Source organism: Mesoplodon mirus (assembly GCF_964341445.2).
Source record: "Mesoplodon mirus genome assembly, chromosome: 3".
Classification (NCBI taxonomy): domain Eukaryota; kingdom Metazoa; phylum Chordata; class Mammalia; order Artiodactyla; family Ziphiidae; genus Mesoplodon; species Mesoplodon mirus.
In genome coordinates, this window is record NC_138978.1 from 143193686 (window position 1) to 143217586 (window position 23901).

Here is a 23901-nt window from a genome sequence, read left to right on the forward strand (position 1 = left end):
GCTTTATCCCCCCATTGAAAACGAGTAGACTGGCATTCTGGATTATATGTCAGTCTCTTATGAGCTTGGTTGGCATTACTGAAAAAATAAAAGTTGTGGATCCGCAAACCCATAGACTATATAGACTATGTTCCCCTGCAGAATTCTAACTACATGGCCACCTTATCTTCCTAACATCAAGTGGGAGCAGTCTGGCCGGTCCATCTCGTTTTCTTGATCTTGAGTCCTCTGCAAAAGACATCCCCCTTTTCTGCACCAGCACATACGTCACAGCCCTGAAGAAAGTGTAGACATCTGAGATACGTTAACAGTGGGGGAGGGCTGATATCCCGTGAACAGACACATAAATGCCTGTTAGACCTGGAAATTGAAAATCAGAGAGGCGGGGCCACACTGGTTTTGACCCAGGCCACCAGCCACTGGTGTTCCCAGCAAAATGTTCCCGATGTGGGAGTTTGAGGAAGCAGGGAAAGGCAGGTGGTGTGAGTTTATTAGGACTTGAGGCCCTCAGCCTCGCACTGAGGCAAGCTGAACCCCCAGAGCGTTCTTCCTGCCCACCTATGGGCTGCTACTCCTAAAGGTACTTAGTTTCAACAGTTATTTGTGCATCAGATTAAAGACTGAAGGGAGAGGGAACAGCAAGCCTAAATTCTTCATATCATACGCCACCTCCCTTTCTCTTCTTATTATATAAGCAATTCATGTGAAAAACAAATAAGGCAAACAAAACAAAAGAAAATTACCTGAAATCTTGCTATCCAAAAGTTACCATTAGTATTTTGGTGTATACTTGTTCCAGATTTTTCTTTATTTTCAACCCTTCATTAAGGCCATTGTAGTCTTGACAGATGATGCTGGCACAAGCACTTGAGATGAGGCTCCTCTTTTTAAAATACTGTATTTGCATTTGGCTTAATTTGTCTCCTCTTTTTAAAAGACTATATTTGCATTTGGCTTAATTTCTCTCAGGCCCTGCCTTGCCTGGTCCCCAGCGTGGTGTTTTCTGCTGCAGTCTGTCAATTGGAGTTGGGGTGATGGGGCGGTCAGGCAGGGCTGTGTGTATCTGTGTCTGTATGAGGGAGGGCGGGCACACTTTCCAGTGTTTCTGGGCAACAAGCAGGCACTTACTGCAGTTTCCTATCCCTCGGGCCTGGGCTGTGGAGACAGGGGAAGTACCAGGAAGGGGTGGACGACCCCGACCCAGCTAAATGGAAGGCCCAGCTCCGCTGTGCGCTCAACAAGAGCAGGGAATTCAACCTGATGTACAACAGCACCAAGGAGGTGCCCATGAACCCAGTGAAGATATATCAAGTGTGTGACATCCCCCAGCCCCAGGGCTCTGTCATTAACCCAGGTGAGGCCCCAGCTGCTGGGGAGAAGGTGGACAGTGTGCCAGGTTCCGGGCTGGACCCTTAAAGCAGTAGTCGACTTGAAAGTCGCCTCACTTACAAAGTTGAAGACTGGTAAATAAAGCAAGAAATCCCGTCCCTAGAAAGAACCCAGAGAACAAAAGATATAAACTCAGCACAGTCTTCCTGCCCACGCAGTGGAACAGTAAAGCATTAGAAAGAAGAGGGGGTATTGAGTTCTATAAAAAATAACTTCTCTTGGGACTCAACACTGAGAAGAGAGGCCAGGTAGTTTAGAAGAAGGAGGGATTAAAACTTAGAAGGTCTGAGTTATAAACCTCGGTCTTTCCATCTCACTACTTGTGGGACATTGAATCAAGTCATTCAACCTTTTGAGCCTCAGCTTCTCTCACTATAACATCTGGGTTCTCATCTTCCCTGCGTATTTCAAAGGCTGTTCTAAGAATCAATTGACATGACATTATGAAGGCTATTAAGTTCTCTTTATAAATGATGGGTAAGTGATCATTTAATTTGTATGGTATTTTTCCTAGGAGAATACCACCTGATCCCTATATTTACTCAATGTTTAGCAAGTTCCGACTAAGAGCCAGATAATTTAGACTTGACCTCCAGTGAATCTAGTGAGGCTCTGCCATGAGGGAAGGGTCTGTCTTCACAGTAAGCTTATAAAGGAGAGAAGCTGTGCTCCTTGGGTCCTTAGAAGGGATGCTAATGTGTAGAAAGGGGTTTAGAGTAGGAATTAAAAGATTTCTAGGAGAAGGGAGTAGGGTCTGCAGCTCCTGGATAGGGGAGGGGATGAGAGCTTGCACTGGGGCTCCGTAGGAGGAGCTGGGAGTGGGGTGAACACCCTTGGTTCCCACTCTTTGGCATTGAGGGTGCACACTGAACCCAAGGAACCTCTGTGCTGGCGGTGCCTAGCTTGAACAGTGGGTCAGCTGCAGGGATGACAGTGCAACGTGAGCGCCTCACTTTTGACCTTTGTGTGTGTGTGTGTGTGTTTCTCGGGTAGGATCCACTGGATCTGCTCCTTGGGATGAGAAAGATAATGATGTGGATGAAGAAGATGAGGAAGATGAGCTGGACCAGTCACAGCACCACGTTCCCATCCAGGACACCTTCCCCTTCCTGAACATCAATGGTGAGTGGGGTGGGGGGTGGGACAGAGGCATGGAGAGGATGTAAGGGGCTTTGATTTTGCAACCGTTGACACCATATCCACCGTTGCACTGGGAGCAGCGACCAGGCCCTGGGGCCAGGCTGCCAGTCTGTTAGCAAGTAGGAGTCATAGGCAAAGGAACCCCATAGGCATAGTTATCCCAGTGGGGTGGCTTCTAGGCAGAGAGAGCATCTTCTGAATCTTATGTGATAATTCAGAGAAATTAAAAAATTAAATTCATTCTCAATCCCGCATACAAATACACAAGCTGTTATAAATGTTGCTGATTTCCTTCAGGCCAAGTGCAGGGATCATTTTCGTGAATTGTAGGCAAACTCTTCTGCTATTTCCCTCGGTACAAATTTTCTGTCACTGCCTTAACAGCGTCTGCTAAGGCTGTATCATGGGAAACTTTTGGCTCTACAGCTCTTAATACTAGGCTCTGATAAAATTTCTCTGCTAGAGACTTTTATCTTTTTAAAATTTATTTATTTATTTATTTATTTTTGTGGTACGCGGGCCTCTCACTGTTGTGGCCTCTCCCATTGCGGAGCACAGGCTCCGGACGCGCAGGCTCGGCGGCCATGGCTCACGGGCCCAGCCGCTCCGCGGCATGTGGGATCTTCCCAGACCGGGGTACGAACCCGTGTCCCCTGCATCAGCAGGCGGACTCTCAACCACTGCGCCACCAGGGAAGCCCTATCTTTTTTTTAAATTGACTTTTTGAATTCAGCTTCCTAGGAATGATGAGTTTAGAGGTTGGAGGGTCACTGTGAGACAGAGCAGGTACTGCACCTCCCATTGCACGTTCTGAGGACGCTCCACCACAAGGTGAACTGCTCTTCCACAGCATCTTCACTTGAACTTTCCACTGACATGCTCCTAGTCATATGACTTGCATTCAGTTGAGTAGCTTTTCACTACTTTTCTAAGTTCCATCTGGCTGCTAGGGTCAAATGAGATACTTTTGCCACCTAGAAAATTTAGTATATCAAGATGATTCCTGTAGGATTTTGGAGTCCCCTTCCCTAGGTGATGCCCCTTCTTTTGAGAATCAGGAAATGACTCTTATCTGTCTACTTGCCCTCCTTGACTTACCCTGTCATTTATAACCTTGCAACCAAGTGATGAGTAAAGACAACGATCATAGAGCTCTCTCAGGTTAATATTGCCACAGCTACATTCCCACTTGGTGCAATTTTAAGATTTGGACATTTGGAAATGTGAGATCCTTTCCCAAACCTTTGGCTCACTCATTCTGTTATTCTCACCCCTTAAAAGGATGCAACCCATTTCCAGGATCATGATTTCCCTTTTTTTTTTTTTCATGTTTTTTTAAAGCTAATATTGTGTGTCCTTACGTTATGGGCCACCTTGGATCCTTTATGGAAACGTGAACATATATTAAAAATAAAAAAGTAAAATGTGGCCCTACAGCCACTCCGGGATTTCATTGCCCTGAGAGAGGAGTTGGGGCGCATCAGTGACTTCCACGAAGCCTATACTTTCAAACAGGCTCCGGGCCAGCCAGTTTCCGGCTTAAGCAAGGAGAATGTTCCAGCGGTAACCAACAAGGAGAACCTGGCGACGCCGGTCTCGACTCCATTCCTGGAGCCGACCCTGGGGAGCGACGGCTCTGCGGTCACTTTCGGGAAAACCCAAGAGGATCCCAAACCATTTTGCGTGGGCAGTGCCCCACCGAGTGTGGACGTCACCCCCACCTACACCAAAGACGGAGCTGACGAGGCAGGATGAACCGATGGCAAAGTTCTGAAACTGAAGCCATCTAAGCTGGCAAAGAGAATCGCAAACTCCGCTGGTTACGTGGGTGACCGGTTCAAGTGTGTCGCTACCGCACTGTACGCAGACTCCAGTCAGCTCAGCCGGGAGCAGCGGGCATTGCAGGTGAGCCCCCCCCACCCGAATTTCAGGAGCCTGACCAGTTGTCAGGTTTTTTTAATGTGTGAAGAGGAGGGGGCCGGGGGTATGATAGGGCAGGACACCGGGCTGATTTGGTTAATGAAGCTTAGGATAATTTAAATGTTTGAAATGTGTCCAGTAAGGGGACGTAAGTGGATACTTTTAAGTTATTCTGTAGATTTTAAGCGAACTCCACTCGAATGCTGATAACGGAAGTTTTAATTATTGCGAAGGATGTCTAAAAGACTGCATGACATTTACCTATCAATCGCTTTGATTTCTCTGCCGTTACTGTACGTTAACAAATATACCTAAAAGCGCTTCTTAGAATGTCTTACGTGATACTTGGTGGAGGTGTGTAGCGGCGCATGTCTGTGAGATTCGTGCAATTTTTTTTTTCCACCAAAAAAACAAACAAACAAACAAAACCAAAAAAACAAACCTTGCTTAAAGGGATAGAGTATGTATTTAACTTGCTAGTGAAGGATACGTGTTGTATAGGAATTTCCTTAAGATATTTTACTTTTAATTAAAAGACAAATAAAGCCAAATTGTTTTGCAGTGTTAAGAAAAAAATTGGTTTATGTTTATAAAAATGGATGAAGTTATCTAAATGATCCATTGAGTGCCCATTTTAATTACATAGATGGAAGGATTACAAGAGGACAGTATTTTATGTCTACCCGCTGCTTACTGTGAGGTCAGTTCTTCAAACTTTTATTACTAGAATCTTACATAAACCTTTTGAGTTAAATTTCATTTCCAAATATACAAAGGGAAGTTTGTGGGCCATGGTCGTCTTTATTCATTGTGCATTTGTTTTGTTTTCTGTTGTGTTTTTGTTTTGCTTTCTTTGCATTGTGTTTTTGTTTTGTTTTATTTACCTTCGAAAGAGAATGTCTATCTCTATGCCACAGTGTATGTATGGCTATACATACACACCACATATATCTCTACATACATACGGCTTTACGAATAAAGAGTGTGTGACTAGTTACACATAGACACTCTTACATTTTTATCGTTCAATTTTAAAATATCTCAGTTGTATCATAAATTGTGGTTGGTTTTGGGCAAACTTTTCTTTGAAGATACTTTCCTTTAAGGTAAGGGCAGTGAAATAGCTTTGGTGGTAAGGTGTGTCTTTTTTCCATCTCCGTTCTCTTTCTAGCGTGCAGTGATGCGCTTCTCAGAGTTGGAGATGAAAGAGCGAGAAGGTGGCCACCCCACGACCAAAGACTCCAAGGTGCACAAATTCAGCCCCGCTGACTGGGAAAGGCTGAAAGGAAGTCAGGACAAAAAGCCAAAGTCGGTCGCCCTGGAGGAGGCCATTGCCGACCAGAACGACAGTGAGAGATGTAAGTGAACCCAGGCGGCTCGCGTGTGGTACCACGTCGGTGGGAACGGGGCGGTTCCACTCCCAGTGCCGAGGGAGGTGAGAGGAAACAATACGCTTCCGATGGCCCAGCGTCTGGGTGCTGGCTGTTCGGAGAACGGGCTGCTCTGGCCATCCTTCCCAGCTGTGGATTGCAAGGCTGGTTGTCCTTTTGAGCGTTGCGGCATCCAGGAGTGAAGCACCTATGAAATGTTGTTTCCTGGCACGCGTCTCCTTTTTCCGGAGAAATGCTAGTCCTGTAGTTAGTAATAGTCTGATACAGTAGAGCAGAGGAATGGCAGTGCAAGACCTCCAGCGTAGCAGGTATGTGTTCTGTTTTGTAGCAGGTACGGATACGGGTTTTTGGTAGCAGTGGAATGACACTTGCAGCCAGAGCCAGACCCTCCAGAGTGACAGTCTCCTATGGGAGGGAGTGGAGAGTACTCGGATTCTCCCTCCAAAGGCAGAGGTTTCGTTAAAATGAGATGAGGGCTGATGAAGGCACCAGAAAGATGAGCATAATTATTTTCTGTGGCAGGCTTGTTTGCAGTCATTAGGAGTTGACAGCACGCTCCAAGGGCGTGGGATAAACGAGGGCGTTCTTCCTACCAGACAGGGTGTATTATGTTTTGGAGGCAAAATTGGAGAGAAAGCTAGTGCTTGCCTTGAGTCACACTCTGCGGTCCCATCAGCTGCTCCCCCACTGGGGTTGACTTCGGGCTTTGCCCTCGAGACTTCCTGGGCTAAGGAGATGTGTTGGCAGCAAGTGGAGGTCTTTCTCCCGCTTTCTTCAGTGTGCGTGCTTGTGGCCTGCAGCCTGCTCCGGACCCCAGAAACCTCACCGGTGATGGTGAGTGAGGGCACCTAGGTGAACGTCGAGGACAGGGTGGGCGTGAAATCCTCCTGAGACAGGACAGTCGGGGGTGGTGGGCACGTTTGGGAGGCCCAGGCCCTTGGACCCAGTCGTAGGGTCGGCGTTCGCCCGCACGCTTAGGTCGTGGATGCCTGATGCAGTTCGGGAAAATTGTGGTCAGCAACAGCGTGTGCTTCTCTCTGCTGCTTGGAGCACTGCCCTCCCCCAGCTCATCTTTGGGGTCAGACAAAGGCCTGTGGCCAGGGTTCTGGGTAAGCCACACCGGGACCGGTCTGTCCTACGTGGCTCCTGTAGAAGGGGATTTCTGTGGCTAGTCAGTGGCGGCCTTACCCGAGGGATGGGGCTCTTGATGTGCCTGGAGTAGACGATTCCGAGCTCCTCCCCTCGGGATTGGAATGAAAAACGGAGGGTCCAGGCCACCCTGGAGTGAAGCAGCAAGAAGGCCTCCCTCCTTGCCTGTGCTCACAGCTGACACGCAGCCCTTACCCTCCTGAGTGGCCTCATAACTCAGTTCTTGGGGAAGTTTCTCAGAGAGATGTGATAAAAGTGGGCAAGGCCAAGTTGACGGGGATGCACTTTTCTGAGGAGGGGATCTGCCTGTTCTGGGTGGACGGTGAGGGAGGCTGGAGGAAGGGAGCGGGCAGTTAACCGGCCTCGAGTCTTCTTGCCCTTTTCTCCAGCAACGTGGCCAAACCCAGGGTGGCCGCTGCCCTTCACGTCTCAGTGGCCTCACCCGCCCTTCTTCCCAGAGACGTTTGTGTGCGTCCTTCCCAGTCGTTCCTGCTGAGCGTGGAGACGAGAACTCGGTATGGCTGATGAGGAGCAGGGCCTGAGCCCCAGATGATTCCGAAAGCCCCTTCCGCCCACTGCCTGCCTCCAATCTCAGACTGACCGACGGGTCTCTTCCTGGAGCACCCGGGACATGGCCCAATGAGCCATGAATCGCCACCATGGGAGGGCAGGAGAAGGGTTGGGGAAGTTGAGGGGCTCCGTTTGAAAGGTTGGGGCAATGGAGGTGGGTTCCCCACCCACCCTCTGTCTTGTAGAGATGTGGGGTTTGTAAATAGCTGGTCAGGAAAGGCCACCTGAAGGGGCCACTGTTCTTACTGCGGCCTCCACATCCAAGGCACAGCAGGCGTTCATTCCATTCAGCTGGATATGAATGGGCCTTCTTGTACTTGGGCCATCATGTCTTGAGCTGATATGGGCTCAGGTCCTTCTCATGGGTGTCGGTGTGGCCGAGAGCCGAGCTGTGAGCACATGGGAGCTGGGGCGGGGATTTGGGGCGGGCAGGGGTCACAGAGAGGGTCCAGGACGCCTTCAAGATGCCTTCCCCCTTCTGAGGCAGCCCCTACCCATGGAGGGACCAGGAGCTTCTAAGGTGGTGGGTGCTGTTTGCGCGGCCCTGGTTGTCCTGGTGCGGGTGCATCTTGTTGCTAGGGGCTTGTTTAAAAAAGAAATTAACTTGAAAACACAGTGGCTGAGATACTCATTTATTCTTTATGGTCACATGGGTGGCTGAGTGAAATGTTTATTTTGGAAGTTCACCAAATGAGTTTGGAGGTTCCTCAGACTTGGAAGTTCATCACTAGGAACCCTCAGTGGCATTTGAAGATGGGGCGGGGCAAGGAGGCATTGGTCCCTTCCTTCTCAAACTTGGAGTAACCATCTCCCTTGCCAACCACTTGGCTGGGACAGGCCTAGGACCTGCTCAGTGGCAGTGCCTGGCCAGGAGCTGGAGGAAGCCTCAGTCGAGGGGCTTCATGAAACTTCTTTGCTCAGGGCACTTCTCTTCCAGCTGAGCACCTGCACGTTTGTAAACTACTTTGGAACAGAGGTCCCCTGCACTCCTTGTGTAGCGGGTGTAACTTTGAACAAGGTTAGCCCTGACTGGAGGTGCTATTATAGTTAAGCTACAGAGAAGGGGATTTTAATCCTGGGGAGCCTTCCAGCGACTCAGAACCCTCTCACCTTGTTGAGGCCTCACTGGGCATGGCTCAACAGTGGTGAGGGTGCTTTGTTGGCACAGTGACTTGTAAATGTTGCTGTGGTGATGCTTCTGTGAGGTGATGCTATGGTACAACCATAATGAATTTGGGATATATGTGCTGTGAGTCATAGGACCATGCTGCAGGGACCACGTTCACATCTTGCTTAGACTGGGTGACCAAGGGCACATGGCTTCCCACTTTTAGAAGGGCCAAAAGTAGCAATGATGGCAAAGCCTGATGGTTAGGATCCCCGTGTGTCTATTTATCTCCCCATCTCCTTTGCCCTCAAGGGTCATCCTCCTGTGGGTCGTGGTTAGAACAGTCTTTGAGAAGCTCCAAGTGACACGGAGCCTCTACCCCATAGCTGGTGGCCATGGGTATCTTGGGCAGTCGGGGTGGGTGTCGTTCAGGGTTATTACTGGCCTGGGTAAGGTCACACTAGCGTAAGGTCTTGGGGGGCCTTAGCTGAGGGGAATTGAGATCTTTGCCCTAAAAGGCTCCGGGGTTGGGGGAAGGGTGGATGGACCTAGTTTGGAAAAAGAAACTTTAAAATTGGACATGGGGGTTCTTAAGGTAGCCCTTCCATTCCTCCATGGATCCCCTCCCACGGAGCTTTTAGGGAAGGCTGATTGGACCAGAGAAGTCCAATGGTGTAACCAGCAGGGCTCACCTCTTAAAATTTCCTACATTTCAGGCCTGAGATTCAGGCTGGTCTGAAAGTCTTGGCATCTTTTGGTTAAAGGGCTTTTTCCAGCCTTTCTCTGTGCTGAGCCCGGCCCGTGATTATGAAGCCCACCCTGGAGGGAGGCTAGCAGTAACATTCCCACTTTACAAGTGAAGGGGGCCGAGTTGTAAAGCGGCGCCATTCCTGCCCGAGTGTTTAAGAGGGTCACAGAGCAGCCGGAGTGAGAGTTGCAGCACGCCGTCTTCACCGGGCCTGCGGTAGCCTGGGCTGCATCACCCGTAAGCACAGGCCAGGAGTTTGGGGTTTCTCCTGCTGCCATGACAGGAGACCCTCGCGGTTGGGGTGATTCCACCATTCCGGCAAGAGTAGGTGGGGATCTGTGTGGGGTACCCTTGGAGAAAAGCTAAGTGTGTTCCACCATTGAGAACACAGGTCAGGCTAGCCCAGGCCAGGGTGAGGTTCATCCCCACAACTGACTGCCATTAAATGCTGGGAATGCCCCCAAGAGAGGCTGATCAGGGGACCAGCCGGCTGGGCAGAAGTGGGAGTGATACTTGAAGTGGTCTAGGGAGCGGAGGAGGAATGCGAGCAGCATGTGAGGGGTCTGTCTATGATTTCATCTAGAAAAACGGGCTGTGGGAGCTTAGCTCAGGTGTTAACGAAATACCAAACTCATACACCCACCCCCACCCCCGGCCGGTGATGGACACAGGGTCATCTTCGGGGAACTCTTTAGCAGCACAGTGATCATTATGGAATTATTTGTGTGTTAGAAACAGTGTGACTAGCAAAGCAGTTGAACTGTTTCTTTGGCTAGAGCAAAAGTGAGGAGTGATGTTAGGCTGGGGTGATTGGAGGAAAAGCCCCAAGTGGATGCTAGATTGAGCAGAGGGGGCAGGAGCAACACAGGCGGAGCTGGGGTGTGAGCAGTTCAGCCCTGCCCGCCGCCCCCCCACCCCCCACCCCCCATGAAGGGGGTTGGAGTCTTGTCTTTGAAATGTCCTTAGATGCTTGTTGCCTGGGAAGGAAGGCGTGGAGACGTGCCAGGTGGGGTGACTGGTGTCACTGAGGGCCTTCTTCCTAGACAGGAAATAGGAGCAGCCCCTTGATGGCAGTGAAATGCTTTTCCCCCCCACGGGTGTGGAAAGAGGACAGACGGACTTGTAGCAATCTGGTTGAGTTCTTTGAAATTGCCCTTGACCCTTGTGTGTGCACCAGGAAGCCTTTCCTTTCCCTTTGCCAGGCTCCTCTTCCCTTGGTCTCCCCAGCTTCCCAGCCTCCCACCATTCTTTCCCTACCCTTTTTCTTCACCCTCGCCCCTGCTGACCCAAGTGAACATTGGTGCTATGTCTGTGTAGATGGCAGTTGGGGGCTATTTGGTCTCTTGATGACATCAGCCTTTTTTGTTTACTAGCAACTGTTTCCATAGTAATTTGTAGCTCCGCCCTGATGGGTTGGATCTTACTGTGAGGTCACTCACCCCCCCCCCCCCTTTAAGAGTAAGCCACCTTGGAGAGTTAAGCAGTTAGGGAGTTATCTCACATGCCTATAGAGGGATGGTGTAGATGCCTCACCTTGACCCTTGAAGGATGGATCATGAGTGGGCTACGCGCCTCATTTTCTGCTTTCTTTGCTGGTTGTGTTCAGCTGTCCTTCCTTTGGGACGTCTTTCTGAGGGTTTTGTGCTTCCAGCGTGTGAGGCCCCTGGTCTCCAAAGGGAGGTGGTCTGTTGGTAGCAGATTGCCTTGGGCATGGGGGTCCTGCCTGCTCCTGGTGACCTTTGTTCCCTCCTTTCCGGGTTGTCTCCCCTCCCCTAGGGGAGTGTTAGGATGGAAGCAAACCTGACCCCTTCGAAGCCCCAGAAGACAGTGAGGACTACTTCATGGACACGGAGCCCCCCAGAGAGCCCCCCCGCCGACCAGGCGGCCCCGGACGCGTCACGCAGCCCCACCCTCCGGTTGAACAGAAAGCGCAAGGTGTCTGGCGTTAGGAACCACACTGAGACCACTGTGGAAGAGCTCCCGGAGGACTCTCTGCTGAAAGCCAAGCGGAGACGGGTCTCCAAAGGTGAGCTTGGTTTCGCTTCGGGCCCGCAGGGCACCCTACGGAAGTCCTGGAGCGGAGCAGTGGAAAGTTCCAGTCCCACCCTGGATCCCTGGGGGGAGCCACTCACACCTCCCCACCCCCCACCCCCATCCCACCCCCCACCCCCCCAAAGCCAGGTGCCGGGGCTGGAGCCCAAAGGTGGCCAAAGGCAAATAGGCCCCCTCCCGAGACTTGGTGACAAGTTCCAGCCAACACAGTGACCACACCCCTCCCCTCCCCCACCCCTGTTAGTGATGTGTAAGACAGTTTGTTCCCCGCCCCGGGGGGCTTCTTCATTAATTTGTAGTTATTTCTCCATTAGCTGACTGGCCTGAGAGGGAAATGACAAACAGTTCCTCTAACCACTTAGAAGAGCCACATTATCGTGAGCTGACCAACCTGAGGTGTGCATTGAATTAACAGGGCTCCATCCCAGAAAGCAGCGCCGCTTGCTGCACCTTAGAGAACGGCGGGAGCAGCAGGTGTCGGCAGCAGAGAGCAAACCTGGCTGGCAGGGCAGGAAGGAAGTGACCCAGGCGGTTCAGCCTGCGGTCACCCCCCAGGGCAATAGCATCTCCGAAGAGAAACCTGGCAGGAAAAGGGCAGAGGCCAAAAGCAACAGAAGCTGGTTGGAGGAGTCCCTGAAATGCAGTGACAATGAACAAGGTTCGCACGGGGCGGGGGGCGCTCCTGGAGGGTGAATCACTCGCCCTCTGTGGGAAACGGCCCTGGAGGGGACCTGAGCGCCATCCAAGTTGACAAGAGTAGCGTGTGGCGAGCGGGGAGTTTTCTTCATGAGGTCCTTTCAGCCTGCACACTTCCTTATGGAATGGACAGTGAGGCGGGAGCTCGACTTCCTGGGCTGCTCCTCATCACCCAGCCCGCGGCTGGGCAGGAAGGGAAGTCTTGGGTGACCCCGGACGCTTGTCAGTGCCCTCATTCCAGCCTCAGGCTGTCCCCAGTCGCCCTGTCCCGAGCACCCAGGCCCCCCACGGGTGGGGACGGGAGCGCACGAAGGGCTGGCTTCTGCCCTCTCTTGCGGCCCTTTGAAGCGACTTGCCATTTGGCGTTTCGTGGGTTAGTCTATTTGCCGGTTGAATGTGGGATAATTAAAATATTAGTGCTTTGAAAACATAATTGGTATATCTTTAAAAACTGAAGCTGCTCCAACCATCAGTGCTAACAATGGGCTTTTCTTTCCTCACCGGCTACAACTGTGTAACGCCCGCTTCTTCTCCCCCTGACAGATGTGCTGTGCATGGACGAAGAAATGGATTGGCAGCCTTCGCCCCTGCCGCAGAAATACACCGACAACAGCGAGAAACCATCCGGGAAGCGACCGTGCAAAACCAAGCATTTGATCCCTCAGGAGCCCAGGCGGGGCTTGCCGCTGCCAGGGGACTCCTACGTGGACAATGCGGATGGCAAGGTACCTCTTGCCCCTGGCTCTCCCCCGCCCCCCGGGCCTGTGCAGGCACATCCCGCCTGCCTACTTCTCTGCTTCTGGGGACAAAGCTTTCCTTTTCCTGAACCCCTCCCCCCAAAACGTCACTGCCCCTTCCTAGGGGACCTGTCTCCTGGGTGGTGGTGAAGTTTCCAGGTAGTAAAAATGCAACCCTTTCCTCGCGCGCCGCCTCCCCCTGACAGAGAGGAGGAAAAGTGCTTTCCTCCACTCAGGAGCGGCCTGAGCCCAGTTCCGACTATGATCTTTCGCCGTCCAAGCAGGACCAGAAGCCCTTGGACCGTTTGCAGCAATTGTTACCAGCTTCCCAGGCCTCGCGGCTGACATGCTCAAGCTCCCCGCCAGAGACCACCCAGTCCCGCCCGATGCCACCGGAAGCGCGGAGACTTATTGTCAATAAGAACGCGGGCGAGACCCTCCTACAGCAGGCCTCCCGGCTTGGCTACGAGGTGAGCATCCTTGTGGGTGCCCCGGATCAGGATCCGCCGGCTGCTGCTCCTTGGGTGGGGGACACACTGGCTGGGGATGGGGGGCGGGTCTCAGAGCCCAGCCCCCTCCACGTGGCGGGCTGGGCTGGGTGTTCCAGCAGGGTGTTTGCGTTGGCCCCGCTCACACTGCGGGCTCTTTGGTGGCTTGTTCAGTCGTGGTGTGAAAAGAAAGGCAGGCCTCTCTGATGTTCCGTTCCCGTTCAGGCAGGTAGGCTGCTTCGGCCTGTCCGGCTCACTTATCTCTGATATAAAATCTGACCTAACCCAGGGCTTGGCGACCAGGGGAATTTTAATGAGCCCTTTTGGATTCTGAGTAGCAAGAAGGAGAGTAGCTATTAGCTCTAATAACTTGTGCTGTTTGGGGCAGAGTGATGCCCCTGTGGGGTAGCGGGTGGGAAGTGTCTGTGCAGAGTGGGGGTGGGAGTGGGGCAGACCTGAGCAGTCTCTTTCTGAGAGGGCACGGGAGCCGAGGGCTGATGGGCGGGGAGCAGGGGTTGAGCCTTGCACAAAACTCCCTGTCCACACTGCTGTATCCCAACCCAGCACGGCTGATGACAGTGACAGCCTCTATTGCTAGAGCAACATAGACAGAAAGATAGGTGATATCTGCCTAAGCCCGTGTGATCTGTAGTAACTCCTTTCACCCTTTTAACATCTTCACTCTCGGATGAGGAAACTGAGCCTCAGAGGGGTTAGCTGAAACCCGTACAGGTAGCAATCCAGCAGTGCTCCACAGCCCACCACGCTCCTCAGCAAGACTGGCTCACACTGGAATTGCCCTTTTTACAGTTCAAAACCTCTGTGAGACAGATGACTCCCTCTGCCCTGTGCAGTTCCCCCACCATACTTGTCAGTAGCAATTGTGATGTAATAGCCCACAGGGCAAAGGCATTTTTCTGTGCTGGCATCAGCCCTCTGGGAGTTGAATGGTGACAGTAAAATGCGGCTCAGCAGGCTGAGCGTGGAGGTGTGGATGAGCACTGGGGTGGCAGGACCCAGGCTGGCCCGGAGCCCTGGCGCCCACACCCTCAGCCAGCTCTGTGCCCCTGTCCCCCGTCTCCCGTCGTGTCCCCCCACCCCGGTCCATAGTGCCGTGAGCCCTTCGAGGTGTGCCTGCCTTGGCCCTAAGGCATGACTGTGGGTGGGAAGTTGGAAGCACTAGGGCTATGCTTAATTTGGGGGTGTTTTTTGTTGTTGTTGTGGGTTGAATGTGCTGTTGTTTATATCTACACGTCTCTTGGAGACCTCTCCATTAGCTAGAGAGCACTTTCTGGTAGTTAGCGCAGTTACTTGCAGGTGAAGTCCAAGGAGCACCCAGTTGGTTTCCCAAGAGCTGAGAGCGGGCGCCTAGGAGGACAGAGCAGATGTTGCACATAGTGTTGAGCTAGACCCCCCGTGGTTGAGAAAATAGTCTCCTTGCTTCCAGCAAACGCTGGAGGTGGGGGGGAGCCCCCTAACCCCAACTTTTAGGTTAGGGTTGAGAAAGTAGACTCCCGCTTCCAGCAAATGCTGGAGATGGGGGGTCGGGGTGCTGCTGCACCCGCCGTGGAGGGCGGGGCTCCAAGCCCCACCTGTGAACTTGGCATCATTTCCAGCAGCCTCCCTTTGGGACCAGAGACGTCAAAAGACCCTCGTTGGTCCTAAGACAGTTTCCATTTTGGTTTGGTGGCTCTGAGGCCTGGACCAAGGGGCACTTGATCCATACTTTTTTAGGCTACCTGGCCTTTGATTGCACAGGAAGCCTTGGGAATGTGTACGGTCGGATTTGTTTTTTTCTTCAAATGTAAATTTCAATATGTAGATTACACAGATCACCAGTGTTGATGCTGAACATTGTGACAAGTAGATGAACGCTTTCAACTTTGAATCCAACTTTCTGGGATTTCTCTGGGCAGAATTTTAAATGTTGGGATGATGGCCCAGTTGGGAGATGTGGCAGCTTAAACCTTTTAAAATTGAAGGACAGTTTGCTTAACCAGATAAGGGTGTGGTTTGGGAGGGTTTCCCTGAAGTTCTGTCTTCAGCATTCTTGGTTATTTTCTTCTGCTTAGCCAAAGGTACCATGTGCAGTATAAAGGCTGTCTGAGCTTTATGTCATGATAATCTGGTTCTGGAAGTTTAGAAACACACTCTGGCTTCAGATCCGCGTTAAATAGATCACTTGCGTGGCCAAAGACCTCAAACCTTTCCCTCCTGGGAAAAAGGCTTCTATTTCTTAGGCTAAAACGCCAGTGTGCAACCACATGCTTGTGCCTTTAGCGGTGATGGTTAAATTTTCTATGAATTGAATAAGTCATGTTTTTTAAAAAGTTAATGAGGCATTTAATTAATGAACAACGTCGGGTTCATGGCCTTTATGGTTACATTTTGCGGGTAATGGCATTCGGCTTATAGCCGCTGAACAGAGAGCTGTCCGACAAAAGCAGTTTGACTTTGCTCGGGAATGGGTGGGCTGCCCTTCAGACACTCCCGTTTATTTCTAGCAGAGAAAATAAACCAAGGAATGTGTTGCTTCGACAGACTCGCCCCGCCTCTTCACCTTTCAGTTAGAGAAAGTGTTGGTGGCGACGGTTGCCATCCATTTAGAGGCCATCACCCTCCTAGCTAGGAGAGTGTAGTTAGCCCACTTGACCCCCAACAGAGAAGGCCTGTGGGATGCTCGTCACAGCTGGTCACATCCCTCTAACTGGGGCCCTCTTGGGCCTTTTGAATCTTCCCAGCTGACCAGGTACCAAAGACCTGAGTTATAGGTCTAGTACTTCATGTTAATTGAACTTGGGGTTTAATATCTCTGGGCCTCAGTTTCCAAGTGTTGAATGAGGATAGTACTGCCTTCCTTTCCTGCTATCTCCTGGGTTCCTGTGGGTGGCAGAAGACGTCCTCATCTGGGGAAATGAGAAGCACTGTGTAAATAACGGGATCAACGTGGTTGAGTTAGGACAGCCCGTGGCCAAAAGTCTGACCTGGCCGTGGGGCTACTGCTGCCTTTGCTGCCATCTTCCAGGAGAAGAGAGTTGACTTACCCATCAGCTTGGACGGCCTTTCATTTCTAGGTACCCTTGAATCTGCCCTAGTAGTGATGAAGGTTTCCAGGTGAAGGCCATGATTGTCACAGCAAATAAACCCTGGGTTGAGTAAATTGATCTGTGCACAGCAGTTGGTGGCGTCCAGACCTGATGCCAGAGCCACGTGACAGGGCCTCTCCCTGGCTGGGGCACACAACTCATTAGCTTGCAGCCGTCCACTCAAGTCTGGCTAGTGAGGGCCTGCTAAAAGAGCAGCAGCCTCATGCGGTATCCTGGATACCAGGGCTCGGGGCAGGTGGCCTGGGAGCCCAGAGGATTGTGGGCTTTCTGGCAGGTTGGGATGTAAACGGAGAAACGCATTCGTGGGCGTGCCTTTTCTCTTCCTCCTCTTGTTTTGGAAGGGAGCTGCTGCAGTGACCTGAAGTAACAGGGCACCGATGGCCAGGTTTACCAGCATGCCCCGTTAGGTTCACGTGGTAAGCAAATGGAACATTCTAGTTCGCTCCCAAGTGAGTGGTCACCTTTGATTGGCGTGTCCTCTAAAGGGCATAAAAGGTTTTACAGAACCCATCTCGCACTTATGGGCGGCTAGAATGACCCCCCTTTTAGGTTTAACAGATGAGTTACCTGAGAGATGTCACAAGGAGGCCTGTTCTGACCCCATCCCATCCCCCCTTACCCAGCAGACCATGTGCTGGGCCACATGCACGTTCTGCCTACTCTCAGCTCTCAGAACCTGACAGCTCTCTGCTGGGCACGACTTACCCAGTATAAACAGTATAACATGTTTTCTGGTGGCAAGTGCTTTCAATGTGTCTGAAAACTTTCTTAAGGTAATAAAACATTGAATAAATTCCTGCTCTGCTTACTTTGAGTGGTTCATATTAATATTTTAACAAGCCAAAGAAATAAGGTTAATAACAGTGATTCTAATGCACAGAGTTGACACAGAACACCTCCGGCGGGGGGTGGGGGGCGCTGGACGTTTTATCTGATTCTTGAAATGTGGAGGTTGCAGCCTGTGGTGTATCAGGTTCCTGTCATTAACTTGAGTAAATATGAAAATATTAGACTGATTCTGCCCCGAGAGGGTGGAGTGAGGCAAAATAGAGGGTGGGGTTATTGGAGGCATTTTGTGTCATTCCTCGAGGATGGAGGGAGAGAGCTTCTCTTTAACTCTACTTAACATACAGACAAGAGCCTCTGAGGCCCAGGTTCTGATTTGGGGTCTTAACAGGGGGCGCGAGGATGTAGCTGACCTGGGTGTCCCTGCTTCTCTAAGCTGGGGAGTGTTCTCCAGCTGATTTAAGCTCCCTTTAAGTGTTGGTCATCCATACTTTTATCTAAACTTGTGTTATCGTCCACTGCCACCGACTGAACAGACCCATCAAGTGAGAATGGTCTGTGCTTGGCAATGTGTCATCTAAGATGTTAGCAGCCGTGACACCTCTGTACTGGTCACGTCGGCCCCTGGGCTGAGGGCTTTCGTCGCTATCCGAATGCGTCCTCTCAGCAGCCCTGTGGAAGCTTGGAGAAGTTCAAGGGTAACCTGCCCATGGCCAGGCCACTGGTGCAGCAGAGCCTTAGACAACACTGTCTGCATCTCCAAGCCCTTCGCACGCACTCTCGCCCCCCACCAGGATGCCTGCCGCCTGCCCGCGCCATGGTGGGCTTTTGGCCCCAAGGATGTATGCCTTTGAAATTGGGCACCGCCAAGCTATGGGGAGGTCAGCCTTACAAGGTTCACTGTATGGTGGTCTGATGGTATCTCCTCTCCTCTCCTCTCCTCGTAGGAAGTGGTCTTGTACTGCCTGGAGAACAAGATTTGTGATGTGAACCACCGCGACAACGCGGCTTACTGTGCCCTGCACGAGGCTTGTGCAAGAGGTTGGCTCAACATCGTACGACAGCTCCTTGAATATGGCACCGATGTCAACTGCAGTGCCCAGGATGGAACCGGGTCAGTGGCGGTCTTGCTCTTGGCCTGGCCCTGCTGGGGCATAGGCAGTGGTTCTCAGGGTGTGCGGGGAACCCCAGAAGGAAAGATGGAGAGTGAGTGCCATGTAAGCACACTGATGGCGGAGTCCTCTAGAATGGAATCGGACAGATCATTCTGGCAAATTTACATAGAACTTTAAAACTCTGTGACGCTCTTATGGACAGAAGTCCCTGAAAATGTTGAGCCTGCATGAATAATCAGGGGTGTTCTCTTTTAAGACCCTGGACTCTTCACCAGCGTGTGTTGAATCTCAATCTTTAACATATATGTGAGTTGAAAGTTCCAGGAGTACAGACAGGTCCAGTGGCAACTGGCTTGATAGGACCTGCCGTGTCCACCCACATCCCCGGGCCTGGCCCCCACTCTGTCCTTGACCTCGGTTTATTGGCCAGAGGCCCAGGTCTGAGTCAGCCCAAGCATCTTCCTGGTTGTACCTGGGATGCCACCACGAGGCAGGGCACTGGGGCTTTCCTGACAGTCATAAAATTAGCAAAACCGTAAGGTATTTGGTGGTTCATGGTTTCCAAATAGCATCCTTTCTGGATGGGACTGCGGACAGTGTTCCTGACCCCAGCGGACACGGGCAGGAGGACTCTGTACCCTCCTGAGAACTCGCCCTGCCTGTCGACTGCTTCTGGGCGAGAGGGTTGATCACTCATCTCCAAGTTGGTTTCAGGAGAGGTTCCACTTTGCCCCTAGTTTCTTTTACAAACTGCACTTTTTGGGTTTTGTTTGTAATGGTATAACAGTGGCTTGTCCTATCTGCTTCCGTGATGCTGGGGTTCTTGCCCCCACCCCGCCGTACGTTACCTTTTTACAGTCTGTCACTATTTACGTTCATTGGAAACGTTTTCATCGTGGCCTGAGTTCCTCCTTGGGCCATGCATTAAGAGAGATTTGCATTGAAGAATTAGGCCTGAGATGGTCCCGTCACCTGTCCCGTAAAGGGTTATGTGTTGAAATAACAGAGTAATTTGTCGCAGCGACCGTACACTCACCTCCTCGGTGAAATAGCGCGCCTACGAGGCTTGGCCGCACACGCTCGATTTTGCCCCGTGTCCTTAGAAGCAAGCGTCGCGTGCACAGGTGTAATCCCCCGCTCCTCTCCTAGGCCTCTCCACGATGCTGTCAAGAATGATCATCTCGAAATTGTCCGCTTGCTCCTCTCCTACAGTGCTGATCCTACCCTGGCTACGTACTCAGGTAGAACCATCAAGAAAGTGAACCACAGCGAACTTCTGGAGAAGTTCTTAACAGGTATGGCAGAGGTCAAGACACGGTCTTGTTCAAGCATCTAGACGGTGACTTCACAGCCTTTCACCTGGGTTCCCCCTACCCCCACCCCCCGTTTACTCTATGTGACCCTTTACTGGGAAAAGCGGCCCAACGTTAGTCTGTCAAAGAAGAGATACATACTTTGAGTTTTGCAAGGTGGGGGGCTGGAAAACTCTTAGCTAGCCAGGCTAGCTTTTGTTTGGCAGGCTGGGGCGGTGAGGCGGGCAGTCCCTCAGGAAGGCGGGTGAACGTGTGGGGAGGTTTCAGTCAGATACCTGGAGGCGTGTGCAGTGGGACTTGTCAGGAGGTGACACCAGCCCCAGCGTGAGATGTTCCCGAACTCCAGCAGCATTTGCCTCTTACCAGCAGGCGTTATCTTGTTTGTCTCTCTCTCTCTCTCTCTCTCTCCCCCTCTCTCTCCAGGCTGTTTAAATAACCTGCAGGCTCCTGACGAAGGTAACCCTGGTTGCTCTTCGGAGTTCTCTGGCAGCTGTGTGTGTGGTGAGCAGCCTTGTTCGTTTCAGTTGGGCTTGTGGGGGTGGGGGGTGGGGGTGGTGCTGTGAGCAGGGCTTGCTTGGGAAAGAATTTTTCCAGGGTCCTTTTTGGAGAACAGCTGGAACCTTGCTCCAGCTTACTGACCTCTCTCTTGTTTGCCCCCCCGGTTAGAACCAGATGATGAAAGTAGTTACGATGTTTTAGCAAATCCCCCAGGACCGGAGGACCAGGATGACAGCAACGAGGCCTATGGTGACCTATTGGAATTTGAATTTTCCGAAAGCCCCCTTTTGCCGTGTTATAACGTCCAGGTGTCCGTCGCTCAGGGGTGAGCGTGGCCAGCGTGTGGTCGAGAGCCAGCCCAGCTGCTCTATGGGGTGGCAGGAGTTAGAAATCCCCTTCAGCAGATGAGGGTGGATGGGTTGGGGGGTGAGTGAATTCCTCACCAAGTGTCCACCGACCTCACATAATGCAGTAGAACTTTTCCAGAAAAGGTTGGGGGGTGGGAGGGCTCCCCAGCCAACTGCCCTCATTGGAACACACCCCTAGAGCCCAAAGGACACGGGAGTCAGCGACTGCAATTGCACAGTTTCAGTCACTAAACTCTTGGGGAAGGGATCCTCCCCAAACGGCTACCATAGGGGCCTTCCAAGGCGCGTGAGGTCCACGGGACGATACTGATGTACCCTCTTCTCATATAAGATTAGAGAAAGCCGTATGTGGCACCTGGGATCTTATGTGTCTTCAGATTTGCTTAGATCGAGTCTTGTCCTCACAGTCGGGCCACTGTGCCCCATGACCAACCCTTCGGAGTGAACACATCAGGAGACCTTGCTCTGCTGTGTGTTGACCCCGGTGCTTAAGGAGTAGCATCCTCCTTGGACTCTGAGGCTGGGAACGTGTCTGCCTTTGTGGTGACATTCTATTCGGGATAGAGATCATAAAGCGTGGCAGGGTATCAGGAAGGATTGTACCACCTCCCTTCTCGAAAAAGCCTCACTCCCGGCAGCATTGAGGGGCGGGTTGGAGGTGTGGGAAAGGAAAGGAAAGCCAGGTGACCTCGAGTGTTTCTCATGCTCTCTCCGTGAGGGCCGGAGGAGAGGAGAGGTCAAAGAGGTGTTTGCCATCTCCCTTGGGTTGGCATACAGACTGGTTTTCCCCAGTGACTAGAACGGGGTGCACTTACTTGGAGAGGGGTGACCTGAGTTGTGGCCAGAGCCAAGGCAGCACTGGGGTGGCCTGCAACGAGGCTCATTCAGGGGCGCTGCTCCTGCTTTTGTCTAAGTTGGCTAATCCGCCCTAGGTGGTCTCTTAACACATGCACATGAGTCCAGAGTTCCCCCGCTAGAAGTAGATCTTCCGGGCTTCCCTGGTGGCGCAGTGGTTAAGAATCCGCCTGCCAGTGCAGGGGACACAGGTTCGAGCCCTGGTCCGGGAAGATCCCACATGCCACGGAGCAACTAAGCCTGTGCGCCACAGCTACTGAGCCTGCGCTCTAGAGCTCGCGAGCCACAACTAGAGAAAGCCCGTGCGCAGCAACAGGCCCAACGCAGCCAAAAATAAATAAATAAATAAAAATTTTAAAAAAAAAATAAGAAGAAGTAGATCTTCTAAGGACAGTGAGAAGTGGGGTGGGGGTGGGGTAATCAAAGTGGAAGCGGCAGGCCCTTTCACCGCCAGGAGACGGGTAGTTCATAGTTGGGAGCGCTTCTCATTTTGCCGGAAACTCAAACCACCGTCCTTTCTCTGGTGCAGGCCTCGTAACTGGCTGTTGCTCTCAGACCTGCTCAAGAAACTGCAAATGTCCTCCTGCATATTCCGCTGCAATTTCCCAAATGTGGAAATTGTCACCATCGCGGAGGCCGAGTTCTACCGGCAAGTGTCAGCAAGTCTCTTATTCTCTTGCCCCAAAGACCTGGAGTCCTTTAATCCCGAAAGTAAGGAGCTCTTAGATCTGGTGGAGTTCACGAACGAGCTTCAGACTCTGCTGGGCTCATCCGTGGAGTGGATCCTCCCCAGAGACCTGGACTCAGACGACGACTGGTGAGCTCGCCAGGGCCCGCTGTGTACAGTGTGTCATGGTGTTAATCCTTGTGCGTATGTGTCATAATACGACTATTTCTGTAAAGAAAGGACACCATGAGACACGACTCCAGTCGGAAGGACTTTGAAACATGTTTTTTTCTTTTTAAACTTTTAAGTCAGTTTTTATGAAGTTGTTAGTAAAGTTTCTTTACTTTTCAATGTACACATGCTTTGGAATATGTTTGTTTTTACTCGGAACAATTGTTTCTTTTCTTTTTTAAGGAGGAAAAAAAATAAGGAAAAGGAGCTCCACACTTTGACTTAATTTCATATAAAGCTCCGACGACAGAGGCCATAACTGTTGAGAATTGCTTTTGGGGCAAATTAAACCAGTAAAATTTTAAACTCTTCCTCCATATTAAAGGGATTGAATAAATTGGCCACTTTGGTGCACCTGTGTCCTGCGAATTGTCCAATTGTAGATGGAGGTTTAGAAAGTGAGTTTCAGTCTTGTTTAAGTCTCTTCCCATCAGACTGGTCTCGTGATTTCCTACACACCATGTTACTTCCTGTCTACCTTTCCTTGGTGTTGTTCATGCCTGGATTGTCTCCTGTACCTGCTCAAACCTTGGTCCATTCTCATTTGTACCATGGAAGTTTGTCATGCCGGATACTGTCAGAACTAATTTTACTTAAGTTTTGTTAAGCCACAAACCACACATTTTGTATATTTTCTGTGTTTTGTGTTTGTCTATATTTTATGGTTTCGCTTCAAGAAATATTATGGGAAGGAAAATAGCAAGATGTAAAGAGCAAAAAAGTCATCATTCTCTTTAAATTGTAGAACATCTATCTGCAATCATAATTATGATGCACTGTGGTATGTGTTAAAATAGTAAAAACATGTAACGTCCCGTAGGAGCAGCAAACTCAGTGGTGTTGGTGAGGGTGTGTCATGGAAGTAATCACAAAGCAGGTGACTGTTGGTTGGGGTCCTGAAACATTAGTGTGCCTTCCCTGTGTCCAGTAGTGGTCTGGAGGGGTCAGGAAGCCTGCCTTTGAATTTGAGGGAACAGAGGGTTTGAGGTCCTCTCTCTTCTATTGCTCTAGTACACTGCATAGCAGCAGTATACTGGGTTTATAGTTGACGTTTAAATCGCTGATTGATCATTAAGATTGGGATGTATCTTTGGCAATGAAAATAGGAAGAATCGTATGCTTTTTATTTTTTTTATTTTTTTTCCTATATCTGAAAAGGTATGTAGTACTTTGCTGAGTGGTTGGGAATAAAGTTTGCAGTATTTAGTGTATTCAGTTTTAGTATCTAAATAGAATTAAACTGTTGCTGTAAACTGGAATAGCACTTTGTTACTGACAAGTTTTAGAATGCATCTGTTCGTCAGTTACCTGTTTGGGAAGATTGTAGTTAATGATTTTAAGAATGTGGCTATAAACCTCCAACTGACTCAAGAAAAGCAAATAAGTCAAGACTGACAAATGTATAGGCTCTTCATCTTATTGTGTGTGTGGATTTTTTTTTCCTTTTAGTTATTTGTCAAGGTATAAAGAATTCTATCACACTTCAGACAAGTTAAGTAAACTTCACGGGGTGTATTCTGACATGGCAGGGAGCAGATCACATGGCCTAGATCTTAAAGGTGATTTTATGTTT

The 23901-nt window shown here is 50.8% G+C and overlaps 1 protein-coding gene and 1 pseudogene across 2 annotated transcripts in view; both read left to right on the forward strand.

Moving 5' to 3' along the window:
• The window catches only part of LOC309799286 (centrosomal protein of 78 kDa-like), a 659089-nt pseudogene that overhangs the window by 618287 nt on the left and 16901 nt on the right, over positions 1–23901 (forward strand). The window lies entirely within an intron of this gene.
• LOC309801402 (BCL-6 corepressor-like) lies at positions 1155–23130 on the forward strand. The gene is made up of 15 exons (XM_082616239.1): positions 1155–1354; positions 2383–2511; positions 3871–4434; positions 5096–5149; positions 5621–5807; positions 6619–6674; positions 11192–11441; positions 11883–12125; positions 12707–12888; positions 13182–13370; positions 18229–18395; positions 19546–19691; positions 20133–20210; positions 20376–20532; positions 21960–23130. The coding sequence occupies exons 4-15, from the start codon at positions 5096–5098 to the stop codon at positions 22249–22251; spliced, it is 2001 nt and encodes a 666-aa protein (XP_082472365.1). The 5' UTR covers positions 1155–1354; positions 2383–2511; positions 3871–4434; the 3' UTR covers positions 22252–23130.

Coding starts and splice junctions, on each gene's coding strand:
- LOC309801402 (XM_082616239.1), top strand. CDS start 5,096: ATGGAAGGATTACAAGAGGACAGTATTTTATGTCTACCCGCTGCTTAC. Junction 5,150..5,620: donor TACCCGCTGCTTACTGTGAG/GTCAGTTCTTCA, acceptor TTCTCTTTCTAG/CGTGCAGTGATGCGCTTCTC. Junction 11,442..11,882: donor GCGGAGACGGGTCTCCAAAG/GTGAGCTTGGTT, acceptor TTGAATTAACAG/GGCTCCATCCCAGAAAGCAG.